General features: G+C 48.3%; 1 protein-coding gene across 3 annotated transcripts; it reads right to left on the bottom strand.

Annotated features, from left to right (window-relative positions):
* Positions 1 to 255: 255 nt before the first annotated feature.
* Matn3 (matrilin 3) lies at positions 256 to 24416 on the bottom strand. 3 transcript variants are annotated; one of them, XM_063232193.1, is made up of 8 exons: positions 23661 to 24413; positions 18583 to 19149; positions 15376 to 15501; positions 14582 to 14707; positions 13074 to 13199; positions 10516 to 10641; positions 2271 to 2381; positions 256 to 1377 (listed from the first exon to the last, which is right to left on the bottom strand). In XM_063232193.1, the coding sequence occupies exons 1-8, from the start codon at positions 23794 to 23796 to the stop codon at positions 1322 to 1324; spliced, it is 1374 nt and encodes a 457-aa protein (XP_063088263.1). In that variant the 5' UTR covers positions 23797 to 24413; the 3' UTR covers positions 256 to 1321. The 3 variants fall into 3 exon arrangements, with proteins under 3 accessions (XP_063088263.1, XP_063088256.1, XP_063088258.1); XM_063232186.1 differs by having other exon boundaries at positions 256 to 2381; positions 23661 to 24412; XM_063232188.1 differs by lacking the exon at positions 10516 to 10641 and having other exon boundaries at positions 256 to 2381; positions 23661 to 24416.
* Between the last annotated feature and the right edge of the window lie 127 nt (positions 24417 to 24543).

Here is a 24543-nt window from a genome sequence, read left to right as displayed (position 1 = left end):
CTCGATGTTCAGCTCATTTTATTTAAATTTAGAGAAGTTTCTCTCCTAAAACATACTTGATTAAAGCCCTGTGTCTAACCTGTATTACATTTTTAGCCTCAAGCATGAGATTGCATTATTGGAAGGGCATCAATATTGTTCCCTTTCACTAACAAAATGCTATACATTCAAAGTAATCATTCAGCTCCAAATAAGGAAACACATCAAGACACAAAATTAACATGAATCACCAAAAAACCAGTCATGACGCTGACATGTAAACATAACTTTTTATTATATTAAGACAGTACCAAAAAGAACTGACTAGTACACAATTTAAAAGATTGCTGTTTCAAAAGTTTATAAGCTGTAGAGCTAGGGAAAAGTATACGCATCAAAATATATGCAAAATTAGGCTTATTACTACCAGTAAGTACTCAGTTTTGTTTTTTATTCTACCAATTTTAAAACTATATAACTTTTCTGATTAGATCCTAAATCAAAATGATAAAGTAAATGTAGGGTTTTTGTCTTTGGTAGAAGTTCAACACTAAATTCACACCTAGTGCATCTGTGGATTTCTGAGGCCAGAGTCAGTTTTAAATGGCATCTACTGCTCTCTGCATTTGTAAGTATTATTGGACATGTATATCACAGCCTGTTGATCACAGCTTCAATAACCAGCAAAGGTGAGTAAAAAATGAAAAGTATTCCAGTTCTGTTTTCCTCTCAATTATATGAACTTTCTAAATGTAAATACTTTCTAAATGTAAATACTTTGTACAATTTGCACTGTCAGTAATAAAACTGACATAATTTTAAGATACTATTGAGAAAGTAGATCTGAAGTTTCCAATGTGAATGCCATTCTCTTCTCTTAATATGAATATTTAAAATTAAATGGCCCAAATAGAAGGTAATGAAAGAAACCTTATTTTTGTTGTTCTTTGGTATTTTGAGACAGTCTTATTTTGTAGTTCAGGTTAACTGACTACATAATCCAAGCTGACAAGAACATTTACACTGCCTCAGCCTACCAAGTGCTGGGATTACAGGCGTGTGCCACCAGGCCCAGCAATAAACATTAAACTTACTATTGTACTTCCTACAAACCATTTCACAGTTACAGCTGAAAGAAACTAAAGTTTGCTTTTAAGGATTTGCACCTTTATTTCCTTAGAAAATTAATACTGGTTCTCCACAAAATCCTCATACTATTATCCAGTAATATTCAAGCATTTACAATGGCAAATTATTAGCAGAAACATTGGCAATACGAGTGTGCAAAAGAATGAATGTTACGCTGAGTTCTCCACATTTCTGAGTGAAAACTGTAAGCAATTTAGCGATGTATTTGTCTAGATTCATGCACTTGCAACTTCTCCAAAATGTCATCTAGTGACTCATTGTTAAGGCCAACACCATTTACACACATCGGAAACATAAATGCACCTCTGGAGCCTTCCATAACGGTAAAAGAATCCTGTCCTGTTGTAAATTAAAAAAACAAAGCTATTGCTTGCCAAGTGTGTGACTTAAAATTCAGAAATTTTATGAGTGGGCATGATAGAATTAGACCACTGTAGCAAATATTTTTTGCTCATCTAAAGCTTAAGGAGAAAACCTCTCTTAGCGGGGTAGGTGAGGGAAGCAACATTTATGAAGTTATGATGAAAGGAAACGTGGAAATTAAAATCTGCACACGCCTGGGTTATACCTACCACAGTCTCTATGCCCTCCCTAAGGTCCACAGGAGTACAGGTGTTCACTTGAGCTCTGCTTTTTAGTTCATAAAGAACTGATTTTGGAGTTCACATTACATTTTGAAATCTATTTTCTGACTGCTTAGCCAGTCAGTGTACCAGGTGTAACCTGAGGAGCCACACCCTGCCATCAGCTGGCTTACTCTGAACTGAGAGCCACCTTAAGGAATCACAGCATCATCATTCCAACTGTTATATAAGAACCAATTAGGAGGGCCTGGGGATTTAGCTTCGTGGCATAAGTGCCTGCCTTGCAAGCGTGTGGTTGTGAGTTCGATCCCCGGTACAGAAAAGCACCTGGGAAAGAAATCACTGTGTAGCTTTTACATGTGAATATTAGATGCTGGGAGCAGTTTATTAACTCATGTTTTAAAACAACTGGAAGAAAGTGTTAGAAAGCCATGCATAGCTCTGCTCATCTTATAGCGACAAATAAGGCACATTCCGGAAAATACCCTAAACTTCTTGGCTCAGCTGCCATCCCTAAATCTGCTCCACGCAGAGCAGAAACCCTTGCAGAAAGGATATGCTTGGTGTTGAGTCTCTGGAAATAGGAGCTGACCTTGTCCTGGAAGGCCAGGGAAGCTTCACACCCACAAGCGTCCTCGGTAGACACAAGTCTCCGGACCTCTTCAACAGCTGCAGACCGGGACAGTACACAGAACGTTAGTGCTCCCTGGGATGGGGAAAGTCAGGACTCACAGTTCTGAGTCTGGCTGATTTCACTCAACATGGTCATCTCCACATCCATCCATCTCTCTGCAAATGACAAAACTCTGTTCTTCTTATGACTGAGCAATACCCCACTGCGTTTACACACCACATCTTCTTTACCCATTCACCTGTGTTGGACATTAAGGTTGGCAAGCATCTCTTGACTACTGTATGCAATGGAATCAAAAAATATAATTCATACTTTAATTTTTAATAATGCATGACAGGGGGCTGGGGATTTAGCTCAGCGGCATAAGCACCTGTCTTGCAAGCAGGCAGTCGTGAGTTTGATCCCCGGTACCGATAAAAAGGAAAAAGACAAAAAAAAATTTTTTTTAAAAAGAGATAATAATGCATGACAGTAAAGACACACTGCCGCTAGTGCCCAGGTGATATTCTTCCTGCTTCAGGCCCTTGGTCCGCTGTCCCGCCCTCTGAAAGCAGTGCTAACGCACTGGCCGATGAGTGTGTTTCGTCATGCCTGCCTTCCCTTTGGCTAAAAGGGAAATACTTGAGTATTTTGAGGGAAATTTATGGCAGTGTCTCTTTTTTTTTTTTTTTTTTTTTTTTTGTCTTTTTTGTTTTTATTGGTACCAGGGATCCAACTCATAACCACACACTTGCAAGGCAGGTGCTTGTGCCGCTGAGCTAAATCTCCAGCCCCCGGCAGTGTCTCTTATTATAATAAAGTGTTTTAATTTAAACGTTCACTGCCTATTTCAGGCCTGTCGTGTGTCATGGCTGTGATAAACACTGTGTGTGGGTCTCTCTGATATGTCAGGTTTATGACGGAGCTGTACAGCTGCGGCACATGATGGCTCTTTATTTTTAACTTTTTAGGAACTTCCACAATTTTTGTCCATGGTAGCTACGCGACTTTTCTTTCCCACCGGTCATGCAGAAGGGTTTTTTCTTCCCCACATCCTCATCAGCACTTATTATTTTTTGTATTCTTAATAATAGCAATTTCAGCCAGGGTGAGATGGAATCTCTGTATCATTTCAGTCTGCACTTCCCAGAAAGTCTACAACTCAATTCTGCTATTTCTAAGGTTCACCTCTGTGCCTCTTCCAGGAGGTAAAAGGATGTAAAAACAAACAGGAAGAGCAAAAAACATTTTGGAAGATAAAGGCACGGAAACTGCGTATGACCTGGGAGATATCTGAGTTGTCAAAGCAAAGTAATGGTTACATGAGGGTTCAGCATACTACTCTATACTTTTCTGATTGTCAAACATCTTCAACAAAGAAATTTTTAAAAGATGGCTGGTGCAGGCAGACAAAGCACAGACAGTGTCTCTTTTCCACTGTTGGTGGGACTGTGGACTGCTGCAACCACTGTGAAAATCAGAGTGGAGATTCCTCAGAACCTAGGACTCAAGGTCCCATTTCACCCAGCATTCCCCTTCTTGGTATCTTCCCAAAAGAATTAAAACCATCATGCCACAAAAATATATCCACACTTGTATTTATACAGCACAGTCTATAATAGCTGAAGCTTGGAAACAGCCCAAATGCCCATCAACTGATGAGTGGATAAAAAAGATGTGGAGTCTTTTGTATGCAATGGACTACTACTCAGCCATAAAGAAGGGTAGTCTTGAGACATTATGTAGCCAAATGGATGGACTTTGAGACCATACTCTTAAGTAAAATAAATCAGACATACATGTGTAAATATTGTGTTGTCTCTCTGGTGTGAGAAACTGAAAGTGTAAATAAGAACCAAAGTGCGTAACAGAAATTTCAAACTAGAAAGCAATTGTTCAAAAGAAAAGGGGAACTAGGGAGGAGGAAGAGTGACAGGAAGAGAAAAGAAAAAAGAAAAGAAAGATAGAAATGGAAGCACAGCATTGTAAATAAGCGGGGGGAGAGAGGTTAAAGGAGAGGAGAGATGGGAAAAAGAGGAATCTAGATATGCACAGGCATGAATATTCTATGATAAATGTGATCATTATGTATATCTAAATAGTACCAATAAAAATTTTTAAAAAATAGCAATGGTGCTCACTTTGGCAGCACATATACTAAAAAAATATCAACAGACTACAAGAAACTAATTCAACAGTTGCTGGACAATGCAAAGAAGAGCTGTATAAGATTAATTGGAATCGCCTTCTTCCGCGCACACAGTATGGTCAGAGAGAACCAGGAGAAGTCCCGCCTCTGCCCGTTGGGGGCCACCGCCAGAGGGCCCTTTCCTCCGCACACCCAGCACAGCTGAAGAACACAGACAGATCCACCTCTGCCCACTGTGTGCTGCCACCAAAAGGCCACGTCCCACAGGCAGCCAGTGGGGGCGGAGAGACCAGCAGATCTGCCTTCACCTTCAGGGAGCTGTCACCGGGAGGCTCCTGCCTGCAGTCAGCCAGCAGGGGCAGGGACACTGCCAGATAAGCCCTGGACATCTGTAGGCCACCATTGGAGGCCCTTGGTTCCTTCAGACAGCCATCATCCACTAGCAAAATCAGACAAATAGACCCCTGTGTGTCTGCCAGTATCGTGGGAGTCCCAGTATAGACACACAGGCTGAGAGAAGCAGCCCCACCTCCATGTACCCCTGATCATCAGTGAAGCCCAAGCATAGCTGCATAGGTCTGGAGAAGCCTGCGCCATGCCCTGCTATCTCCCTATAAATCTGGAATTAAAGGAACCCAAGTGCCTGTCCCATCCCGCTACACTGCTTAGGGGAAACCAACGTGGGAAGTGCCTGGGACCCCACAACCAGATTGCTGGGAGGAACCCAGGAGAATGTCAAGATGAAGGAGCACGCTGCAAACTCAGACCTCCAGCCTGCACACAGTAAGTCTGGGAGATACAGTCCTGGAGGAAAACGGAAGTCACTGCCAGAAATCTCTGAGAGGAGACCATCTGAAGCAAGGAAACAACTTCAGGAGCTTGTAAAAGCAGTCAAACCAGAAATAATGTCTCAGGTAAAAGAAGAAATCACAAACATACTGAAAGAATTGCTCAGCAGGTCTAAAGAAGACACGGACAATAAAGAGAAACGTAGGAAAATGGTGGAAACCTCGAGTGAATGTAGAAAGGGATTACAATGCAGGAAACAGATTCAAAGAGAGATGCAGGAAATTAAAACTCAATCACAAGCTGGCAAAACTGCCTGAAAGAGACTGAAGATAGACTTCCAAACCTTGAAGTGATCATGAAAGGAAAGATCTCTTAAAAAGAACACAGAATCAGGAAATAACAACCCAATGAGTGCAAGATGAGACAAAGAAGCATAACTTAAGAATGATAGGTGTAGGTGAAGAAGCAGGGGTCGTGCCAAATGAAATTAAAAGGCTATTCACAGAAGCACTAGAAGAAAACTTTCCAAACATGGGAAATGGATCTGGCATGCAGATACGTGAGGCATACAGGATTCCAACTAGCCATAACCAAAGTAAATCTACACCCAGACATATAATAATCAAGCCCAGAAATTCAGCACAAGAACAGAATATTAAAAGCTGTTAGAGAAAAGAGACAGATCAACTATAAAGGAAACCTATCAGAATCACAACAGACTTGTCAACACAAACCATCAAGTCAAGGAGACTTTGGAGTAAAGTGTTTCAAACTCTGAAAGAAAACAATTTCCAACCTAGATTGATCTATCCAGCAAAAATGTCTTTCAAAATTGATGGAAAAATAAGATACTTGCATGATAAAGAACAACTAAAGGGATTCATGACTAACAAACCAACCCTACAGAGTGCTGAAGGATATTCTAGAGAGAGATAAAGATCACCATGGTTCCAGGAACAGCAGCAGAGGAGGGTCAGCAAACAGGACAGGCGACTGAATGAAGGGGAAAAGTGGAGGACAGCAGGGCAGAAACAATCCAGCGTATGCTGGTTGTAACCATTGATGTAGACGGCCTCAGGTCAGCAATACAAAGAAACACAGGGAAAGTGGATCAAGAAACAAGATCCATCGATATCCTGTGTACAAGAAACACATCAAACTGGAAAGGAGACTCACAGACTGAAAATAAAAGGAGAAAAAACAATTGTTCCATGTGAAGGGAGACCAAAAAAAAGCAAGAGTAACTTGCCCATCGACTGCAGAATGGGTAAGGAAGACATGGTATTCATGCAGTGGAAAGCTACCCAGCTATAAAGTAGGATAATCTCAAGGCTCCAGTAGGTAAATGGACCCACCTGGAGATCATGTTCCGGGCTGAAACAGTTTGAACTCATATGCGTGAACCCTAGCATAAGAACAGAAGGAGTTAATGGGATCCAAAAGCAAATACTTAATGTAAGAGTGAAGGAGAGAAAACACCTGGGAGGGAAAGGTGGAAACTGTCAGTTAATTACTGTCTTATCTTGAACTCTTGCATCGTTTACACAATTTTGTTAAGGGTTGGCTTTGTTCTGTCTTATTTATCAGATTTTATGCTGTCAGATGGTAGGGGCAGCTATTTTGAATATAATGAGATATATTATGGCAATCATGGTTTCCTATTATATTATTTTGAAGTCATATAATGCTTTCATTCATTGGTTTGATGAATTTATTGTTTTGTTCAATTTTATTGTGTATGATAGTATGAATGAACAGCTATTTTGAAGAAAACAAGACATTATGGCAGCCACTGCTGATTTACTATCATCTTGTTTTGAAGTCCTACCATGCTTCTGTTTTTGTGTTTCGATTGGTTCTATCCTGTTCGGTTTTATTTGATTCTATCATGTAAGAAGGTATAAACAAGTTTTTGAGGACAATGAGATATTATAGTAGCCATTATTCCTTTCCTGTTATTTGGTTTTGAAGTCCTATAATGCTTTCATTCTCTTGAATGGCTTTATAATATTTTGTTATGTTTGATATTATTGTGTGTGAAGGTATGCTCAACTATGTCAAAGAAAACCAGAGACATTATGGTGCTACTGTTGATGACTGGTTGTCTTGCTGTGAAGTGCTGTGTTGCTTGCAATGTTCTGTTCTCTTTTGTTTTATCCTCTTTAAAATAAAAAAAAAAAATTTAAAAGATTGATTGGAATCAATGAATAATCAGAAGAGAGTATAAAGGGCATTAAAAACCTATTCATAGGAATAGCAGAAAACTTTCCAAGCATAGAGAAGAATTTGAGATACCGATGCATGAAGCATATAGAACTCCAAATAGTTATGATCAGAAAAAAAAAAAAAACTCACCAGGACATATAATAGTCAAGATTTCAAAAATTCAACAAAGAATAGAATTTTTAAAACTGTTAGAGAAAAAGTAAGCCCTATAGAACCTTCTGGGAACAGCCAGCCCAAGTTCCATCTTACCCAGCCCAGCAATCAGTCAGGAAAGCAGAAGATCTCCGGACCATCATTCATGTTTATTATTCCCACGCAGACCCTGCAGCGGCTGTTTAAGGTATCTGCCCAGCATCTCTTGCCTAGGAGACCGTAAGCTCCATGAGGACAGTGCTCAGTGGGGTTTCTAACCACTTTCCAGGGCACTGAGAACTGGGATGTAGCAAACTTGAAATTTGAGAGATGGATCCATTCACGATAACATCAAAAAGAATAAAATGCTTTAGTAATAAATGTTTAAAGTACAAGACTTTAATGCCAGCATTTGGGAGGCTGAGGAAGGAGGAACCCCACAAGTACAAGGCCAGCCTAGGCTACACAGTGAGTTCAAGACCCTGTCCCAAAAAACCAACCCAAAACAACAACAGCAACAAAAGTACAAATTAAAGAAGACCTAAACAAATGGGAAGACTCCAATGCCAATAGGTTGAAAGAGCAAAACATAGATCAAAACACTCCCCCAATAGATCGATGGGTTTGACTCAGTGTCTATCAAAGTCCCAGTGTCACTTGGTAAACTGACAAGACAGGAGAAGAAGGGGACCAAACAATCTTTAAAAGAGGAGCCAAATCAAGGGCTCACATCTCCTCATGTCCTAGCTCACCACAAAGCTGCCTTAATTAAGGAAGACAAGCAGAGCAGATCAGTGGAATAGGACTGAGACTTTGGAAATAGACTCCCACACTAAGGCCAAGCGGTTTTCAGCAAGGCCGAAGTGAGTTCAGTCTCCCCCTCAACGGACAAAAATCTCAGGCTGACCACAGCTTTGGTCAAGCCGCAGAATGTCAGGCAAACTTCAGAGGACACTAAACAGAGGGTCACTTGAGAATACTCTACAGTGGAGAATACTTGTCCGAACGGTTACGTGAACGTTACAGAAGATGACCAGAGTATCTCCAGCCCTGGCACTGCACCCTCTCTCTTAGCCTTCCAGCCACGCCAGTGCCAGACAACTGGGTCCAGACGGTTTCTTTCTGTCCCTTCCGTCACCAGCCTGGCCCAAGCCTGTACTGCTCTCTGTCCATTCCAGCCTTCGCAGAGCAGTTAGAGTCACTTCTGAAGATATAAATGGACGCAGCTCTCTGCACTGCCTTAAGCCTTTAGGGGGTTCTCGCTGTTGTTAGAATAAAACATGAACTCCTCTCCCCGTGGCCGGGGACACCGGATTGGGGCGCTGTCGACTCCCCACGTCAGGCCGTGCCAAGCTTCCTTCCCAGGCTCGTGCTTCTCACACTGGCTGCCCTGCTTTTCCACCCCCTCCCAGGCTGCAGTCGGACTCTGCATTGCTCCCCCTTCCTCTCTCTGCAGCTCCCCCTGGAGAAAACCAAGCGGCTTCTCCGAGTTCTCAGATGGCGCCTCCTCGAGACCCTGCCAGCCTGAAGTTGGCCCCGCCAGCCCTCATCTGAGCACCCGCTCCTTGCCAGCACTGCTGGTATCCAAGTGGCTCGTTTGTTCTCACCTGCAACGGTGGTGGGGGAAATGGATGGCAGCAAAGGATGGAAACCGCAGGCACAGAATATTCTGGAATATCAACTGTGCACTGCGGACAGGAGGGAAGCTGGTGGCAAACGTAGTCAAAAAGCAGCTTTAAAAGACAACCCGGAGCAGAACAGCAGTCACTAGGGGTTGGGGGTAGAGAATGGGCAGCTACTGCTTGCTGGGACAGAGGTTCCCTGGGTGCTGACACTGCTCTGGAGCTGGATGGTGGTGACACTGAAGGACAACGCAGATGTACTGAGCTGCTGGGACCACGACAAGGCGGCTCTGAGCAGGATTTAAAATCAACTGACTGGCGCTCTGTGTTTATCCGTGAGTCTGTCCTAGGCCAGGCCCCCCTGCCTGGCGACGGGAGCTGATTCATTTTAAGTGAACCTCGATGAATCACTGGTCCTGGCTGAGGCCTGCAGTGGCCGGTGAGGCCACAGATACCTGAAAGGTCAAGATGAGGCCACAGCTGGGGACACCTTGGCTCCAACCCCAATTAAGTACATAAGAGCCTGCAGCTGCAGGCATTTTAGCCTGCTGGCTCATTCCTACCATAAACATAGATAAGACGGTTCTCTTAAACGGGAGTCATTTACTGCTTGGCGAAGTCTTTGAAGTGACTCCCAAGGTCCTGCTCATGGCCTGCACTTTTCTCAGTGTCCCTGCTCTTTGTTTGGAGATGTAATAAACACGGGCCGTCTCAGCCCTTGTCACAGCCACAAAGTTAAGAACTCGGGGGCTGGGGATTTAGCTCAGCAGCATAAGCACCTACGTTGCAAGCAGGTGGTCATGAGTTCAATTCCTGGTACCGATAAAAAACGAAAAAGCCAAAAAAAAAAAAAAAAAAAAAGAACTCGGCAGAAGGGTCTTGATCCTCCTAGAACCCTAAAATCATCCCACTTGTCTCATTTATTTAAGCCTGCACTGTACACTCGTTTGGGAGACTGGGGATCTAGGCCAGGTCCCCATACTGAACGTCACTAAACTGTACATGTAAGATGGTCAGGATGACAAATGTTATGTCGTGTGTATTTTACCACAGTAAAACCCCAGACTAGAGAGAGAAATTAATTAGCGAAAATGAAAGGAGAGCCACGAGATGAGATCCAGGAAAGCACAGTGGCAGAGGAGCGAGATTGCTTTATTCCAGAGACAGCTGGAGACGGCCGGACAGCTCCGGCCAGAGAAAGGAGCACAGTTAGCTCGAAGAAAGAAAAGCTTTCTCCTACGGCGAGGAAGGGGCTTTGGGGCTGGGGTTCACCTGCACACGTCTTCTTGTCTTCATTCAGACTGTAGCCAGGGAAACAGTCACAGTGGTAGGACGCAGCCCCATCGCTCACACAAATGTGCTGGCAGCCATGAGTGCCCAGGGCACACTTGTTCCGGACTGGCCGGGCACGGAGCAGGAGAGAACACAGCCACACGTTAATGAAGCAGAACACGACACACAAACCTCTGGGAGAAGAAAGCGGCCACACCTGGTCCCAACCGGTGTGCCACATGGATCCTTCTGGAGCAGCACCAGCCCTGGTGTCAGGAGAGCACCGTGCCCCTCCCTGTAACCTACACCCCTGTGACCACAGGCAGCTCTGTCCTGTTTCTCTCCTGCAGCCCTCTTCGAGTCGCCTCTCTTTGTTCTGCCTACAGCGCCGGAGCGCACTGGATCCTGACGGTATCCAACACTTACCTGGAACCATGCTGATGAGTGTCAGCACCGCCAGACACTCACAGGCCGTCACCGTAAATATCTATTAAGGACCTCGAAGTACATGGGGCTAAGCTTGAGGCTGCACAGGGAGAACTCTATTGACCAAGACCTGCCCTCGACAGCTTACAAAGTGGGACAGCAAACATCACTCACAAACAGAAAAGAGGAGAAAGTAACAATGTTAACACGAATAATAGTGATGATGTGTGTGACTGAACAGTGAAGCACTTATTATCAAGTCAGTAACGTTTTAGAGACAGGGACAATTTGCCCAAGTCACTGGAGAGCACAGAAAATGGGCTAAGGTCTCATGTCCAAGAGAACAGAACAGCAGTTCTTCCGTGGTAAATCCAGAAAGGCTTCCTGGGAAATGTAAGTTCCTCCTCTGCTCCCGCAGGAGCCAATGTAGCCTTTCTGTCCCCTTTGACTCTCTCCTTTAATGTCAGTCCCTTCATGCTCAAAAACCCTCCGTGACTCTCTGTTGCCTAGAGACTAACTTTGTGTGAAGTGCAGAGTGCTACCGAATCTGCCCACAGGCTGCACAGCCCACACGTGAAGGATGCTGGCTGCAGTCACTTGGGAAAATTTTCTTGGATGCTGTATTTTTCTAACAAAAGATTTAATATTATTCCATCGCATGTGCTAATTGAAATGAAAATACACTTTTGTCTTGCTTTCCCAGGTCCTCTGCTTTTCTGGCAGCTGCAAGTGCCCACTGGATGCTGGTAACTAGCTGGAGGCGAGTCCTCCATACCTGGCAGCTCCACCCTCCTCCCCTGCACACACCGGTGGCAGCCAGCCCCTGCCCAGCCTCCTCTCCTCTAGAGGCTCCAGCTCCGGGCTCTGGCTCTTCCCCAGCCTCGCCAGCCTGCACAGCCCTTTCTGCCCAGATTCTCCTGGCTACCCCGTTCCTGTTCTGGAGAGAACTGTTCTCACGTCCCCTCCCCAAGGCTGTGAACTGCTCTGAAGCAGGAACTTGGGCTTTCATCCTCACAGTCCTCAGTGCCTCGCCTGGGAGCAGAGCAGGGGCTCAAAGCTCTTTTCCTGGTTTCATGGGTTTTTTCATTTATTTTCTAAAATGTATCTTGATGAGTGCATATGTGTGGTCATATGCGCCGTGGGGAGCTGTCCACGGACACACCCGTCCCGTGTTTCCAGCCCTCCCGGCTTCCCTGCTCTGCCAGCTCTGGTTCCTCCCCCATCTGCAAAGGCTCCGTGTGCTTCCATATTTTTCCCCCTTCAATTCTTCTTTTTCCCTTCCTCTCCTTTTCTCTATTTCTTGCTCCCTTTCTCATTTGAAAAAGGTCTACTTTCTTCCTATCATCTTTATTTTGCTCTATATTCATATTTTGGGGAGCTGCTGATCTGCCATTTCCCTCCATCTGTCTCCTCAAGGGACAGAAAAGACACGTAAAGTGTAAAAGGCACTCAGTATGCCAAAATTAAGCACTACCCCGAGAGCTGGGAATTTCTCTCCTTTAGGAGTGCTTTTACATTTATAAATGCCCCCTTGTTCTGCCCGCGAGTTTAAATCAAATTAATGAGGATGGGCAGTCCTGCCAGGGGCTCCCGAGCCATGTCATAAGGCTCAGATTCACTGGAGACCGGATCAGCTAGGAACTGTCGGGGAACGTCCTGCTGCAGACTTACGGGAAGGCCTGTGTGGGTCTAATTCAGGCACTTACAATGTCTCCTTTGCTAAGTGATCCAGCTTTATAAGACTAATGTGACAGAAAAGTTTCAGGACAAGTTTTAACTGGAAAAAGATCAGTCCAGCCTATCACATCAAATAGTTACTGTCCAACTCTAAGGTCTCCTGTTTGCTTAAAAAGTCCCCAGGGTCCGGGGCTATAAATTTTTCCTGGATAAGGACCTTACATTTAATTAGCTTTCCTCATATCCCCCACTCAACCCCCATTTCCTAGTAGTTTGCTTCTGAATCAGTCTACCTTTGCAAAAGCCACTGAGCTCTCCAGACTCACCGAGCAGCCCATGTGCAGCAGCCCAGAGGCATGGCTGATGGGGAAGCTGGGTCTTCAAGACACCTCTCTCTGCAAGTTGGCTTCACGGCCACAGAAGCCAAGAATGAAAGAACTTGTTGAGTAGCTTACCTGTGCACGTTTTCTTATCTGCGTTCAGCGTGTACCCTTCGAAGCACTCACAGTGATGAGACCCAGGTCCGTCCTTCACACAAATGTGCTGACAGCCATGGGTCCCAGAAGCACATTTGTCTTGAGCTGTCAGACAGAAGTCCAGAAGAAAGAAATGAAAACCAAGTCTTTTATTACCCATAGATTTAAAAATAAACCCTATGTGCAGGTAGAAATAAGAGGAAAACTTCCTGATGTTACTCAAAAGCCATCAGAACTATTTGGTCTAAATGAAGTCAGGTGAATTAAATAAAACCCTGCATACTGACATTATTCTCCAGCCTTCTGCATTTCCAGTCATCAATTTGAGGTTTTATAATCTGACAATTTCATAAATACTTTCCAAAGCATTTCTTTTGTGTTTATTACATTTATCCTAACTCAGAGAAATACCAACAGTTATGAGTCTACATAGCTACATTTGGAAAAACAATTAGAGTTTGAAGAAATTGTAGATGGATCCTCTCCCATTTTTCAAGTAAGGAAAATCAGCCATAGATCAGTTGATTGAAGGCAGCATCAGAATTCAAGACCCAAATTTTCACCCCATGTCCTTTCTCTTCTACTGATGCATTTTTAAGCTACTTTTTAAAAAAACTTTTCATTTAGGGGCTGGGGATTTAGCTCAGAGGCATAACTGCCTGCCTTGCAAGCAGGCAGTCATGAGTTTGATCCCCGGTACCGATAAAAAAGAAGACAAAAAAAAAAATTTTTTTTTTCATTTAGAGATAATTTCAGACTTGCAAAAAAATCACAGAAACAATGCTAGGACTCCCTTATTTCACTCTGCTTCCCCAGATGTTAGCAATTTACAGGACCCTGGTACAGTAATCAAAATTACATGTTATGATTTGTGACTCTGCACACATTATTTTTTCCATTGCTATACTCATGCCCCTGTGCTGGCCCAGGGTCCCACATGTGTTAAGTTGTCACATCTTAGTCTCCTGCAATCTAAGACATGCTCTCAGCCTGTGTTCATCTTTCACGAATTTGGCACTTCTAAAAAGTACCGGTAGTTATTTTTCTGAGCTAAAAATGTCTCTCCATTTGAGTCTGTCCGATGTTTCCTCATGATTCTTAATTTTTAGCAAGGATACCACAATCATACTATCCTGTCCGGAGTGCAGGATGTCACTACAGTAATCGTGGTGACCTAGAATCCAACAGCTTGGCTAGGATGGTGTCTGCCAAGCCCTTGGTGAGCAATCGGTAGCCTCTGGGGTATCATTCAAGGTTAAGTCAGCATTTGCAAGGACTGTCAGCTGAGTACACAGAGAAAGTGAGCCACACGTTTATACACGCGATCCATACCCATGAACATTTCCAGCTCCTCAAGAAAGAGTCAGAAACGGGAAACCCCAGGGTGACAAGAGACGGCAACATTCCAAGTTCTCGGCCTGTGAGGACCCCAACACTGGACAGGCAGGAAGAGAAAATCCCAGAGATCCGACCCCCGCCCCACTGACCTGAGCACGATTTCTTGTCCTCATTCAGGGTGTGACCTTCGTAGCACTCGCAGTGGTAAGAGCCGGTTCCCTCGTCCACACAAAGGTGCTCGCATCCGTGCGTGTTCAGAGCACACTTGTTCACAGCTGTGGACCAAGCAGTGGGACAAGCTGAACGCACTGAGCTCGCCCTGCCTCCGAGCTCGCCAAGAGGGCAGCATGTGGGAGAGGCCGGGGTCTGCGCCAGCACTCCAGCTCGGCTCCTGCACGGACGGAGGTGGAGGTACCGGCAGGTTTTACTCTTCCCTTCTTTTAGTCTCGACTTTATTATCTATAAAATGAGTGTGAAATTAAATGATCCTACATTTTCTTCCTCTGGAAAACTCTTTAGGAGGAGAGGAAGGGAAGAGGACAGAAAAGAGGAGAAAAAGAGGAGGCACAGGAGGAGAAGGGAAAGAGAAGGAAAAGGAGACAGAGAGGGAGGAGGAGAGGGAGGAGGAGGGGAGAGAAGAGCAGGCCAATGCCCATCCCTCGGTGACTCTGTGTGCATATTCACGCACCACATGAGTGAGGACCGCCCGAAATGTCCCTCCACTTCTGGGCTCCATGCATGTTTGGCCTCAGAGAGGACGGAAGTTTGGGATCCCTCCTCTCCTCACTCGCCTCTCCGCCTCCTCTTTTGTCGGAGAAAAGAGGTGACACCTGCAAGTGACGTGTGTGTCACCTTACCCTTCTCCCCTCCTGCCTTGTCAGGGAGGCTGGGACTGAATCAGGGGCAGCAGAGGCGGTGGATGCGGAGCCCAGGACCCCCTCACCTGCGCACGTCCTCTGGTCGCTGTTCAGCGTGTACCCCTGGCTGCACTCGCAGTGGTGCCGGCCGTCGCCGTCGCTGACACACACGTGCTGGCACTGGTGCGTGCCCAGCAGGCACGGGTCCAGAGCTGCACGAGGAAGTCACAGTCACCAGGGCTCCTTCCCCGGTGGAAAGACGCTGCTCTCCGGGTCGCTCCCTGATTCTGTCTCCGCTTCACTATAAAAACTGGCCCTTTGTCTTCTGCCTCCAGGCAGAAGAAACACAGGGAAACCTCGGCTGCTGAAGGCTTTCCCCGGGAATTTTCCACCACTCCAACAGCAAAGCTCACAGTCAATCTGCTTGGTGTTAACCAGCTTGATAATGGAATCGAAAACCCGCCCTGAAAACCCTGCACGGCCCAGTGAGTCACAGCCTCGCTGCAGGCACAAAGGGCAGGGCCTCCAGCCTCACCCCTGGCCGAGGAGCGCGCAGGGCTGTGCCTTGTGTTCAAACATGCAACGCGGTGCTTTTTTTAAAGCTTCATTTACATAAAATATCTCAATGACGGCTCTAAAGGAAGACAGTGATACCAGCAGTAAGGCTAAGAGGAAACCTGAACCACGATGGAGTTCAAGAACTCAGTCACTGCAAAATGCGCTAAATTCTCGGAAAAGTGAATTTATAAGCACAATTTGGGAGCCTCAGAACCAATGACGTGGTTTCCCATTATTTCTCATTGAAAAAAAATGCTCAGTTCTTGAACTTTTGGGTGTTCAAACGCGAACCTGGGATGAACTGAGTTGGACAGCAGAGGGATCACTGGGCCCCTCGAACTAAAAAATGTCACTAACATAAAACTACAGATCTTCCTAGATTCCCTCAAAAAAACAAGAATTTTGAATTTGATGCTAAACCAAATGCTGCCATCAGACAGGCAGCTTGGTGTCCTACTGATTTATCCCCCATACCCAAAAGGATTTCCGCTCCCAGCCAGGGGGGGCAGAACAAGGCAGTGCCTGAATGCCGAGGCCAGCAGCGGGGCCTGGCTCCAGGGGCGCTACAATTCCTGCTCAGAGAAAATGCACCCCAAGTGCACCTACCAGCCCACCGCTCGCTCACTCGCACTGGGCTGTGTACACACGTTTGAATGTGTAAATGCTGGGGGCAATCCAGGTAATGGCCTTCTGAATCTTCAGCATCACTCCTAAGGCCCCTGAATCAAAACAGGAACACTAGACACTAATGCCCGCCAGGGAAATGAGCTCATATGTTAAATAAAAGCAGGTAAAAAGAAAAGGATGAGCTAAATAAAAGATTATAGCAGCTAACTGACACCTCTGCAGCTTTGCTCCTAGAGATATTTAAGTCACTAGGGTTTTTCAAGATGAATCACCTGGGCGTGGTTGTGCACACCTGTCATCCCAGCACTTGGAAGGCTGAGGCAGGGGCCTTGCTGTGAGTTCAAGGCCAGCCTGGGCTATATAGTGAGTTCAGACAGAGCCTGAAGTATATAGCAAGACTCTGTCTCAAAAACCCAAAACCAAAAAGCAGCCAATCAACCAACAAACAAATCCACAAAAAAATGAATCAATGAGTTTAATCATTTCTAAGAAACCCAAGAAGCCTGTTAGAGGAGGCTGCACTCCTGCGGCAGGGAACCAGCCTCCTTTGCCCTTGGCAAGAGGACAAGACTAATATTTCCCCCAAAAAAGGTCTTTTCACGGCCTTCCCAACCCCAACTGCAACAAGCTGCCCTGTAGTCCTTTTCCATATAGAGAGGACATTTTCCCCCCAGAACAGCAGGTCTTTTATTCCAGATGAAAAAGATCACCGCTCACCCCTTGAGCTTTCTGGCTTTGAGCCCAACCCCAGGGGCAGCTCTGACACCTACTTTTGCCACAGAGGAGCACCCTGGGGGGACAGCTCTCACCCACAAGCCCAGCGAGTTTTCCTGGGAGAAAGAAAGCCACTTTGTTTTCGGAAACCTGTGAATGCCGCCACAGTCAGTGAGGGATTTGTGAAGGTTTCGTGTTCCAGGACACAACAGACAAGATGACTGAAGCCAGGCGTGGCTGAGATGAAGCCACACTCCCCACCCAGCCCAAGACTTCATCTCCCGTCTCCCAATAAACTGTGCTGGGTTTCACATTCATTCTAAATCCTGGAAATGTAGGAGTGTGAAGCCTGGTTTATGAGCTCGCCTCACTCCCACGCCCAGAATGTTAGTCTGAGGATGGAGAAGGGGTTCCTTTGTCTTTGTGTCTCCAGGATAAAAAAATACGTACCGAATAAACAAATGTGGAATAAATTATATGCCAAAAAGATACCTATGTTTCCCAAGTCACCTAAACCAGAAATTTGTCCCCACTTGTTTGGATAATTCCACAGAGGACTTCAAAAGATGATCCCCAAAATGATAAAAGGTACAACACAAGTCCTCAAATCATAATTCTGATCATTAAAAATAAACTCAGGCACTGAAGAGATTGTCATTGATACACCCGGCTAACACATGCAAAACTTCCAACGAAATCAACATTTTCACGTTCAAACTCGATCCTAATGCAAAAAAGGAAGGGAAGGAGCAGCAAAATAATTTTTAAATTCTGCTTCTTCTTGTGTCGGTCAAATGCACCGAAGTCAAACCTTTCTGGCGCATAACCCTATGATTCCACCAAGAACAGGCAGAAAAAGACAAATCTGAAAACCCGTGTCCACTGACTGCCCCCGACAGCGACACTGGACTAGATGGCTGACCCTCCAGCAGACACTGCCTCCTGTCTGCGGCTGGAGAACAAGCCGGGCTCTGTTCCATCCAGAGAAGGAAAAGCTCCCGAAATGGGCTCGAGAAAAATGCAGCGGTTTGGAGAGGGAACAAGAAGGAGGTGTCTCGCGCTGTTTTGGTGTTTGTTTTGTGTCAGGCTTTTCTCTAACCCCATCAGACAACACCAGATTGTTTATTCTGGTTATTTCTAGACCTGCATATTTCAAATGCAAACATGCAGATTTTACAAGCAAACTAAGTTATATATAATACAGTTCTATATTTGTTAGCCAACACTGGATATGTAAGTCGGTATTTTAAAAAACATGCCAAAAAAGCATGGCATGTATTTGAGTTTTTCATAAAACTGCCACTAAAAAAGTGAAGAAATCTCTTTTTCTTTGGGTACACAGCCTCCAAAATGCAGCGTCCTTTCTAACTGGAAGCAAAGACTTACCAACTTACCGCAAAAGGTCTCCTGGAACCTGGAGGAGAGCTTCTCGATGACGCCGTAGGTCTCCACATAGAACACGTGCTCGCCCAGAGGCTCGCTGGCCATGGTCTTCAGGGACTCCATGTCCGCCCGGTCCACGCCCACAGCATAGAGCTCAATGCCAGAGGCCCGGGCTCGAGCCGCCACCTCGCTCACCTGGTCCTGGGGCCTCCCATCGGTCACGATGATGGCCACCTTTGGGATGTTGGCCGTGGGCCCCCGAGCCCCCGCCTGCACTGTGAAGGCTTCGTCCATCGCCGTCTGGATGGCCAGCCCCGACATGGTGCCCGTTGACAAGGGCGTGATGCGTGCTACGGCCTTTTTCAGAGCCTGCTTGTCTGCGTAAGTCTGGAGCTGGAACTCAATCTTCACCGTGCTGGCATAGTTCACCAGTGCCACCCGCGTGGCAGCCGCCCCGATGTCCAGAGTGTCAATGATCTGGGAGACAAAGGTTTTCACCTTGGTGAACTCCAGGGGCCGTACACTCCGGGAACTGTCGATGATGAATACCAGGTCCAAGGGCCTGCTCTTGCAAACGCCTGCAAAGAAGGGAACAGGAAGCAAAAAGATCAAGCAGTGATCAGATCACCAGCAGAAATACGGCCATTCTTATTCCCAGCAAAGGCTGTGTTTCCAGGGACAGCACCCCAAACCCAGCGCCACCACTGCCTGAGACTGTCCTCATGACTGCCCTCCCTTTGGCTGCTGAAACACCAAACCCCTCACCTATAGGCTGCACAGTGTCCCCAAATCCCTCACCTACAGGCTGGATGAGCCCTGAGATTTCACTGTGGTCTCACCGCTTGAGATTTTTTCCACCACCCTCTGGGAGCTCTAGGGATGAGCGGAGGAGCCCTGCCCTTTCCTGGGCACCGTGGCTGTCCGAGGTGTCCCTGAGATCACCAAGGCCAACAGCATTGTGCCCTCCCCTGCAGGGCCAGGCAGTGGCAGTTTGAGGCCCGACACCTTGGCTTCCTTCTGCCCCCTTGGGAAGGGTGGTCGCTCCTCTAGAGAAGCCTCCATCCCTCCCCATCCGATCACCAGACTCCCGGGCTGGCTGAAAACAGAAAGGAGGTGACAACTTCAATGCTCCGAGCCTGCTGTACGCCCAGCTCGGTGACTGTCTTACTGCTATGAGGAGCAGAGGCTGTGACCTGCCCTTGTCCTGTTGTCTTCACCCCTCTCTGCCACCTCTCTGTCACATACTCATTCACCAAGGAAACCTTTTTTTGAAGACTTATACATATGAAGTCCTGGGACTGTGAAGGGAAATAAGCCAGATTCCCCACCCTCGAGGCCCTTACAAGGGGTGATCCGAGTCTGCACTGAATCTTAAGTTGTAGAGAAGTGTTGTGCTGAAGACATCGCCTTTGCTGCTCCTCTCTTTCAACACGCCCACCCCACTATTCTGTCATTTTCTGAAGCATCACTGGAAGTCCTCTTTTGTGAGCGTCTTTACAAAATGGCAGGCACGCTTACAAAAACGTGGCAGTGTGTGCTCAGCCACCTTATTCACTGGACCCGGTACTGTGAGTCCCAGCTCTTCCCCAAGGCCAAAATGACTGTTAAAAGTAAATGCTTTGAATCAGTTCAGGACATCAAGGCAGCCGCGACAGCACCATCGAGGACCTCACCAAAGAGTATTCCCAGGGCTGCTGCAGAAGGTGGCAGGAGGGGCTGGGTACGGCTCGGTGGTAGGGTTCCTGCCTTGCATGCACAAGGCCTTGAGTTCCATCCCTGGCACCAACAGCAAAACAGAAACAAGCGCTAAGAATGATGGGTGTGTTCCCAGAAAGCATGAGTACTTCGAGAGTACTCAGTTTAGACTTTGGCTGCATTTTTCAATCAGACCTCACACGTCTTCCCTACATGGCAGTGCCTGGCAGACTGTCGTAATAGAGTGAATGTTAGTTTACATCTATTCTTTCCTAGGTTTTCTTGTGCCTCCTGAACCTATCCGTGCACCCTCTCCGAGCCCCCAGAATCAAGTTCACAGGTGAGGATGAGCGGAGAAGGAAGCAGCACACACGTCACACAGAGGCCACCCCAGGGGAGACGCGGTCCCTAGGAAGTGTCAGCCAGGGCTCCTTCTCCCTAACAAAGGAACAGAAGCTGATGCTACACCGTGAAAACAATCGGCTCCGTGTGTAGGTAAGAAGGTGAGTCCAAAATAACTTCCCAGGATAAGCCATTGATGGAAGGAAGGGAAATCCTCATCGGGAGCAGGAATCATGCCTCTAAGAGCTTTCTTTCAAAGCCGGAAGTTGTCTCTTGGTTTTAGTCCACTGTCTGGCCGTATTTACTTCAGAAAGAAATGTTTAGCCAGGCATGGTAGCACGTACCTGCTCCTCAAACCCTGGGAGGCTGAAGCAGGAGGATGGCAAACTCAAGCCCTGCTCAGGCAGTTTACAGCTTAGTGAGACTCTGATTCAAAATTTAAAAAAAAATAATTTTAATAAGGACTAGTGTTGTGGCTCAGTGTGAAGGCCTTAAGTTCAAGTCCTAGTACTGAAGGAAAAAAACGATTTTCCTTTTCCTGATACTTTGGGAATCATAGCAGATGATTGTGACAGCCCCAGGTGAAGCCCTGCTGACAGCTGAGCCCCTGGGGTTCAGGAGTAAGAGGACTGAACAGCAGAGGACTGCGGCTGGCCCGGGGTCTCCTGACCCCCATCTGGGGCCTTCCCACCTCCCAAGGAAGTTCCCACCCGAAGAGTTAGCGTGATCTCCTGTGCCCAGCGAGCGCTCTCAGATTTACGCAGCTGCTGCCTCGAACACGCCATGTGTCACATATGTAGCTGAGTCTGAGGAATTACAGATCCCTCTTTTTTAAACGGCTCCAGAACTGTCCTTCATCCTAGAGATTCCCATGGATCACAAGTAAGGAAGAAGAGCCGTGCTAAAAATCCAGCCCGGGCCAGGGTCTGGGTATTTTTGCACAATTGAAGTAAAAACAAAACACAGATGACACAGACCCTTGACTCACAGCGCTCAGGCCTATCATCAGTTGCTTAGGCATCACTTCCTGGAGCTGTGCATGCTGGCATCTTTCCTTCCCCAAAGCACCTTCACACTGGATCCTCCGCTCCCAGGGACCAAGGGGTGCGGGGGGCAGAATGAGGTCTCCCTCTGGAGATGCCGGGCTCCACTCCCAGGAGCCTAGACACTGCTGCTGCATATGCAGTTGTGACTTGAAGGAAGGATTAAACACGTGAGATGGGGCTGGGCCATTCACATGACTGCACCAAGTAACAGAGGTCTCTAGAAGTAGAAGAGGGGGTCTGAGCAAAAAGACAGGAGGACTCAACCTGCTGGTGCTGGTTTGAGGAGGGAAGAATTAGACCTCATGTGGAGCCCACTGCCATCTCCAGGAAGGCAGGAAAGGCGGCAGCACACACTTGGCCCCTTCAGCCTCCCAAAGGAGCAGGACGCAATTTCCCGCACCTTGAGGCTGCCCAAGGAGACCTGTGTCAGCTCTGACCCACAAACACTGAGGTGATGCCGGTTTCAAGCTTTTCTGAGTTCATGGAGGGTGCTCACAGTAGCAAGAGGAAGCTAAGCCAGGGATCCGAACCCGGACAGCGTGCAGTTCCTTGGCTGCCCCACCCCGATTTGTAGTGCTCCCCCCCCCCCCCCACAGAAGGCACTAACTCCTGGCTGGATGGTTTAGGACTTGGGGTTGAACCCGCAGCCTTTGCACGGAGCTCTCTCCCCAGCCTCCTCTAATTTACCCTCATTCCCCCAAGGTAAATAGCAAGAATTTAATTTTCGAGACCAATGAAATTATCCCAGTTAGCTGAAATGCTGAGGCGGGAAAACCACAAACTCAAGGCCATCTTGGGAAACTTAGCAAGAGCTTGTCTCCAAGTAAAAGTAATAAAAAAGGGGCCATGGTTATAGCTGAGTGGTGTGGTATAGCCCTAGTTCAATCCCCACTACCAAAAACAGTCTCCTAAGAGGTTTGCATGAGCACAGTATCACTATTTTTTAAGTTTTGCAATAGGGGAGAGAATTCAGACAAAATGCAAGGCCCTGGTGTTTAGGAAAGGAGCTGAAGGTAAATGTTGATTCCTGGTGCAGCCTAGACTACATGGTCACCCCACGCAGAATGTCACCTCTTCCAGTCTCTTTCTTGGGCAGGCGAATGAGGACCAGAGCAAATTTAATCCTAGAAAAAAAGCTTCCCTCCCTGCTCTGCAGCCGCCAGCCCGCTGCCAGCCGCACTGACCCGCGGGAATACGGCCCAGTCTGCCTGTGCCAACGTTCCACCCTCTCCAGTGCGCCCCGGAATGCGCTGGTGTGAGGAGAAGAGTCCCGAGGCGCAGGAGGGACAGACAGTCAAGTCACCCAACACCACGCAGGTGGCCAGCCGCGGGGAGACCCGGGGGACGGGCTGAAGCCGGGCTGCAGGGAAAGGAGCGCAAATCTTCCAAAAGCACCGGGTTAGGTCGGCAGAGGAAGGAGCCCTGGGTTGGGGCTCCAGGGCTTTTTATTCCGCAGGAGCCTGCACCCAGAAACGCCTCGGTTTCCCGGGTCAGCTACGGGATCACCTCCGGGGTCCCCTCAGGGGTCACCTCCGTGGTCACCTCCGGGGGGTCCCGGCCGTCGCCAGCCGGCTCTGCTGCGCTGGTGCCTGCGCCCTGCCCGGGCCCAGCCACCGAACACGGAGGGGACGGAACTGCCCGGTGCCGTCCAGCCAGCGCGCCTGGGTTCCTCGGGGTCCCAGTGCTGAACCCCCCCTGGGCTCGGGACAGCCCGGCTGGGCAGGACCTCTGGTGCCCCCCATGCCCCTCCCGGGCAGGGCTGCACCGACGGCAGGGCGGAGCTCCGGGAGCCCGGGCAGCCGGGGGCGCGCCCCGCTGAACCCGAGGTCGCTGCGCCGAGCTGGGAGGCTGCCCCGCCCGGCCCCGCTGGGCTCCCCGCGTTCCAGCCTGCACGTGGGAGTGGTCGGGCCCCTTCCGTGGGGACCCGGCCTCGCACGGGATTGTGCAGCCCGGGGCGCCCCGCTTACCCCCTCTGGGTCCCGCTCCTGCAGGCCGCCCCCTCGTACCTGTGCCGCGGCCCCCGGGGCTGCCGGCCGGTCCGCGGGTCCCCGGCCTGGCCACGGCAGGGCTGGCCAGCGCCCCGGGCAGCAGCAGCAGCGGCCAGAGCAGCAGCAGGCGGCGGGGCAGCGGCGGGCGCGGCATGGTGGCTCGGGCGCTGGGGGCGGCGGGGCGCCCGATTTAAAGGTCCCGCGCCGGGGGCCCCGCCCCCCGCGCTGGCCAGGCGCCGGGCACGCCCAGGCCACCTCGGCCCGGGCTGGCGTTCTGCGGCCGGCCGGGGCGGAACGTCTGGCCAGGCTGCCGGGTGGTCTCTGCCGGGCGCCGCCTGGGCTCTGTCCTCCGCGCCAAACCTGGAGGGCCCCCCCAAGCAGGCTGCAGCCCCCGCACCCCCTCTGCCTGTGCGCCCCAGGGTCCGTCCGGGCCCAGCACCGGTGGGCTCCGCTCGCCCCACGGGTGCCAGCCTGCTTCTCCCCAGCCGAGTAACCCAAGTTCTGCCGCGCACTCTGGTGTAGAGAAAGGCCTCACAGATTGCAGCAGCTCCAACAGAGACGCTTTCATCGCAGGTCTCTCATCTCCATAAACCCTCAAACCCTAAACAGGAGCAAAAATCAAACATGCATCCCCCAGAGCCAGCCGCGGTTAGCTGGAACAGGCTGTGCGTGCCCGCAGGGGCCTCCGGGGGCTCCACCTGTGTACATCCCATTTCCTCAGGAAGAGTGGCCAGCACAGGGTCGGAGACTGTCCAGGAGCCCCTCGGGAGCTCATAGTCTGCGGCGAGAAATGTGCATAAATAGCGTGCCTGTCTGGGCTGGGAATGTGCTGGGCTAAGACAAGAGAAGCTCACATAGAGGGGGCACTTCTAAAAACAGAGGGTGCTAAGCGGGAAGGGGA

Source organism: Cavia porcellus, unplaced genomic scaffold (assembly GCF_034190915.1).
Source record: "Cavia porcellus strain 051 isolate PalLab524CR breed Dunkin Hartley unplaced genomic scaffold, mCavPor4.1 scaffold_1, whole genome shotgun sequence".
Classification (NCBI taxonomy): Eukaryota; Metazoa; Chordata; class Mammalia; order Rodentia; family Caviidae; genus Cavia; species Cavia porcellus.
The sequence above is the reverse complement of the archived record's forward strand: the minus strand, read 5'-3'. Positions and strand labels throughout refer to the sequence as shown.

Excerpts from the sequence above, each read along its gene's own strand:
- Matn3 (XM_063232186.1), bottom strand. The coding sequence starts at position 23,796 with ATGCCGCGCCCGCCGCTGCCCCGCCGCCTGCTGCTGCTCTGGCCGCTG. Across the intron at positions 19,150-23,660 it reads CCCCGGGGGCCGCGGCACAG|GCGTTTGCAAGAGCAGGCCC; the intron begins GTACGAGGGGGC and ends CCTTCTTTGCAG. Across the intron at positions 13,200-14,581 it reads GGACAAGAAATCGTGCTCAG|CTCAAGACAAATGTGCTTCT; the intron begins GTCAGTGGGGCG and ends TCTGTCTGACAG.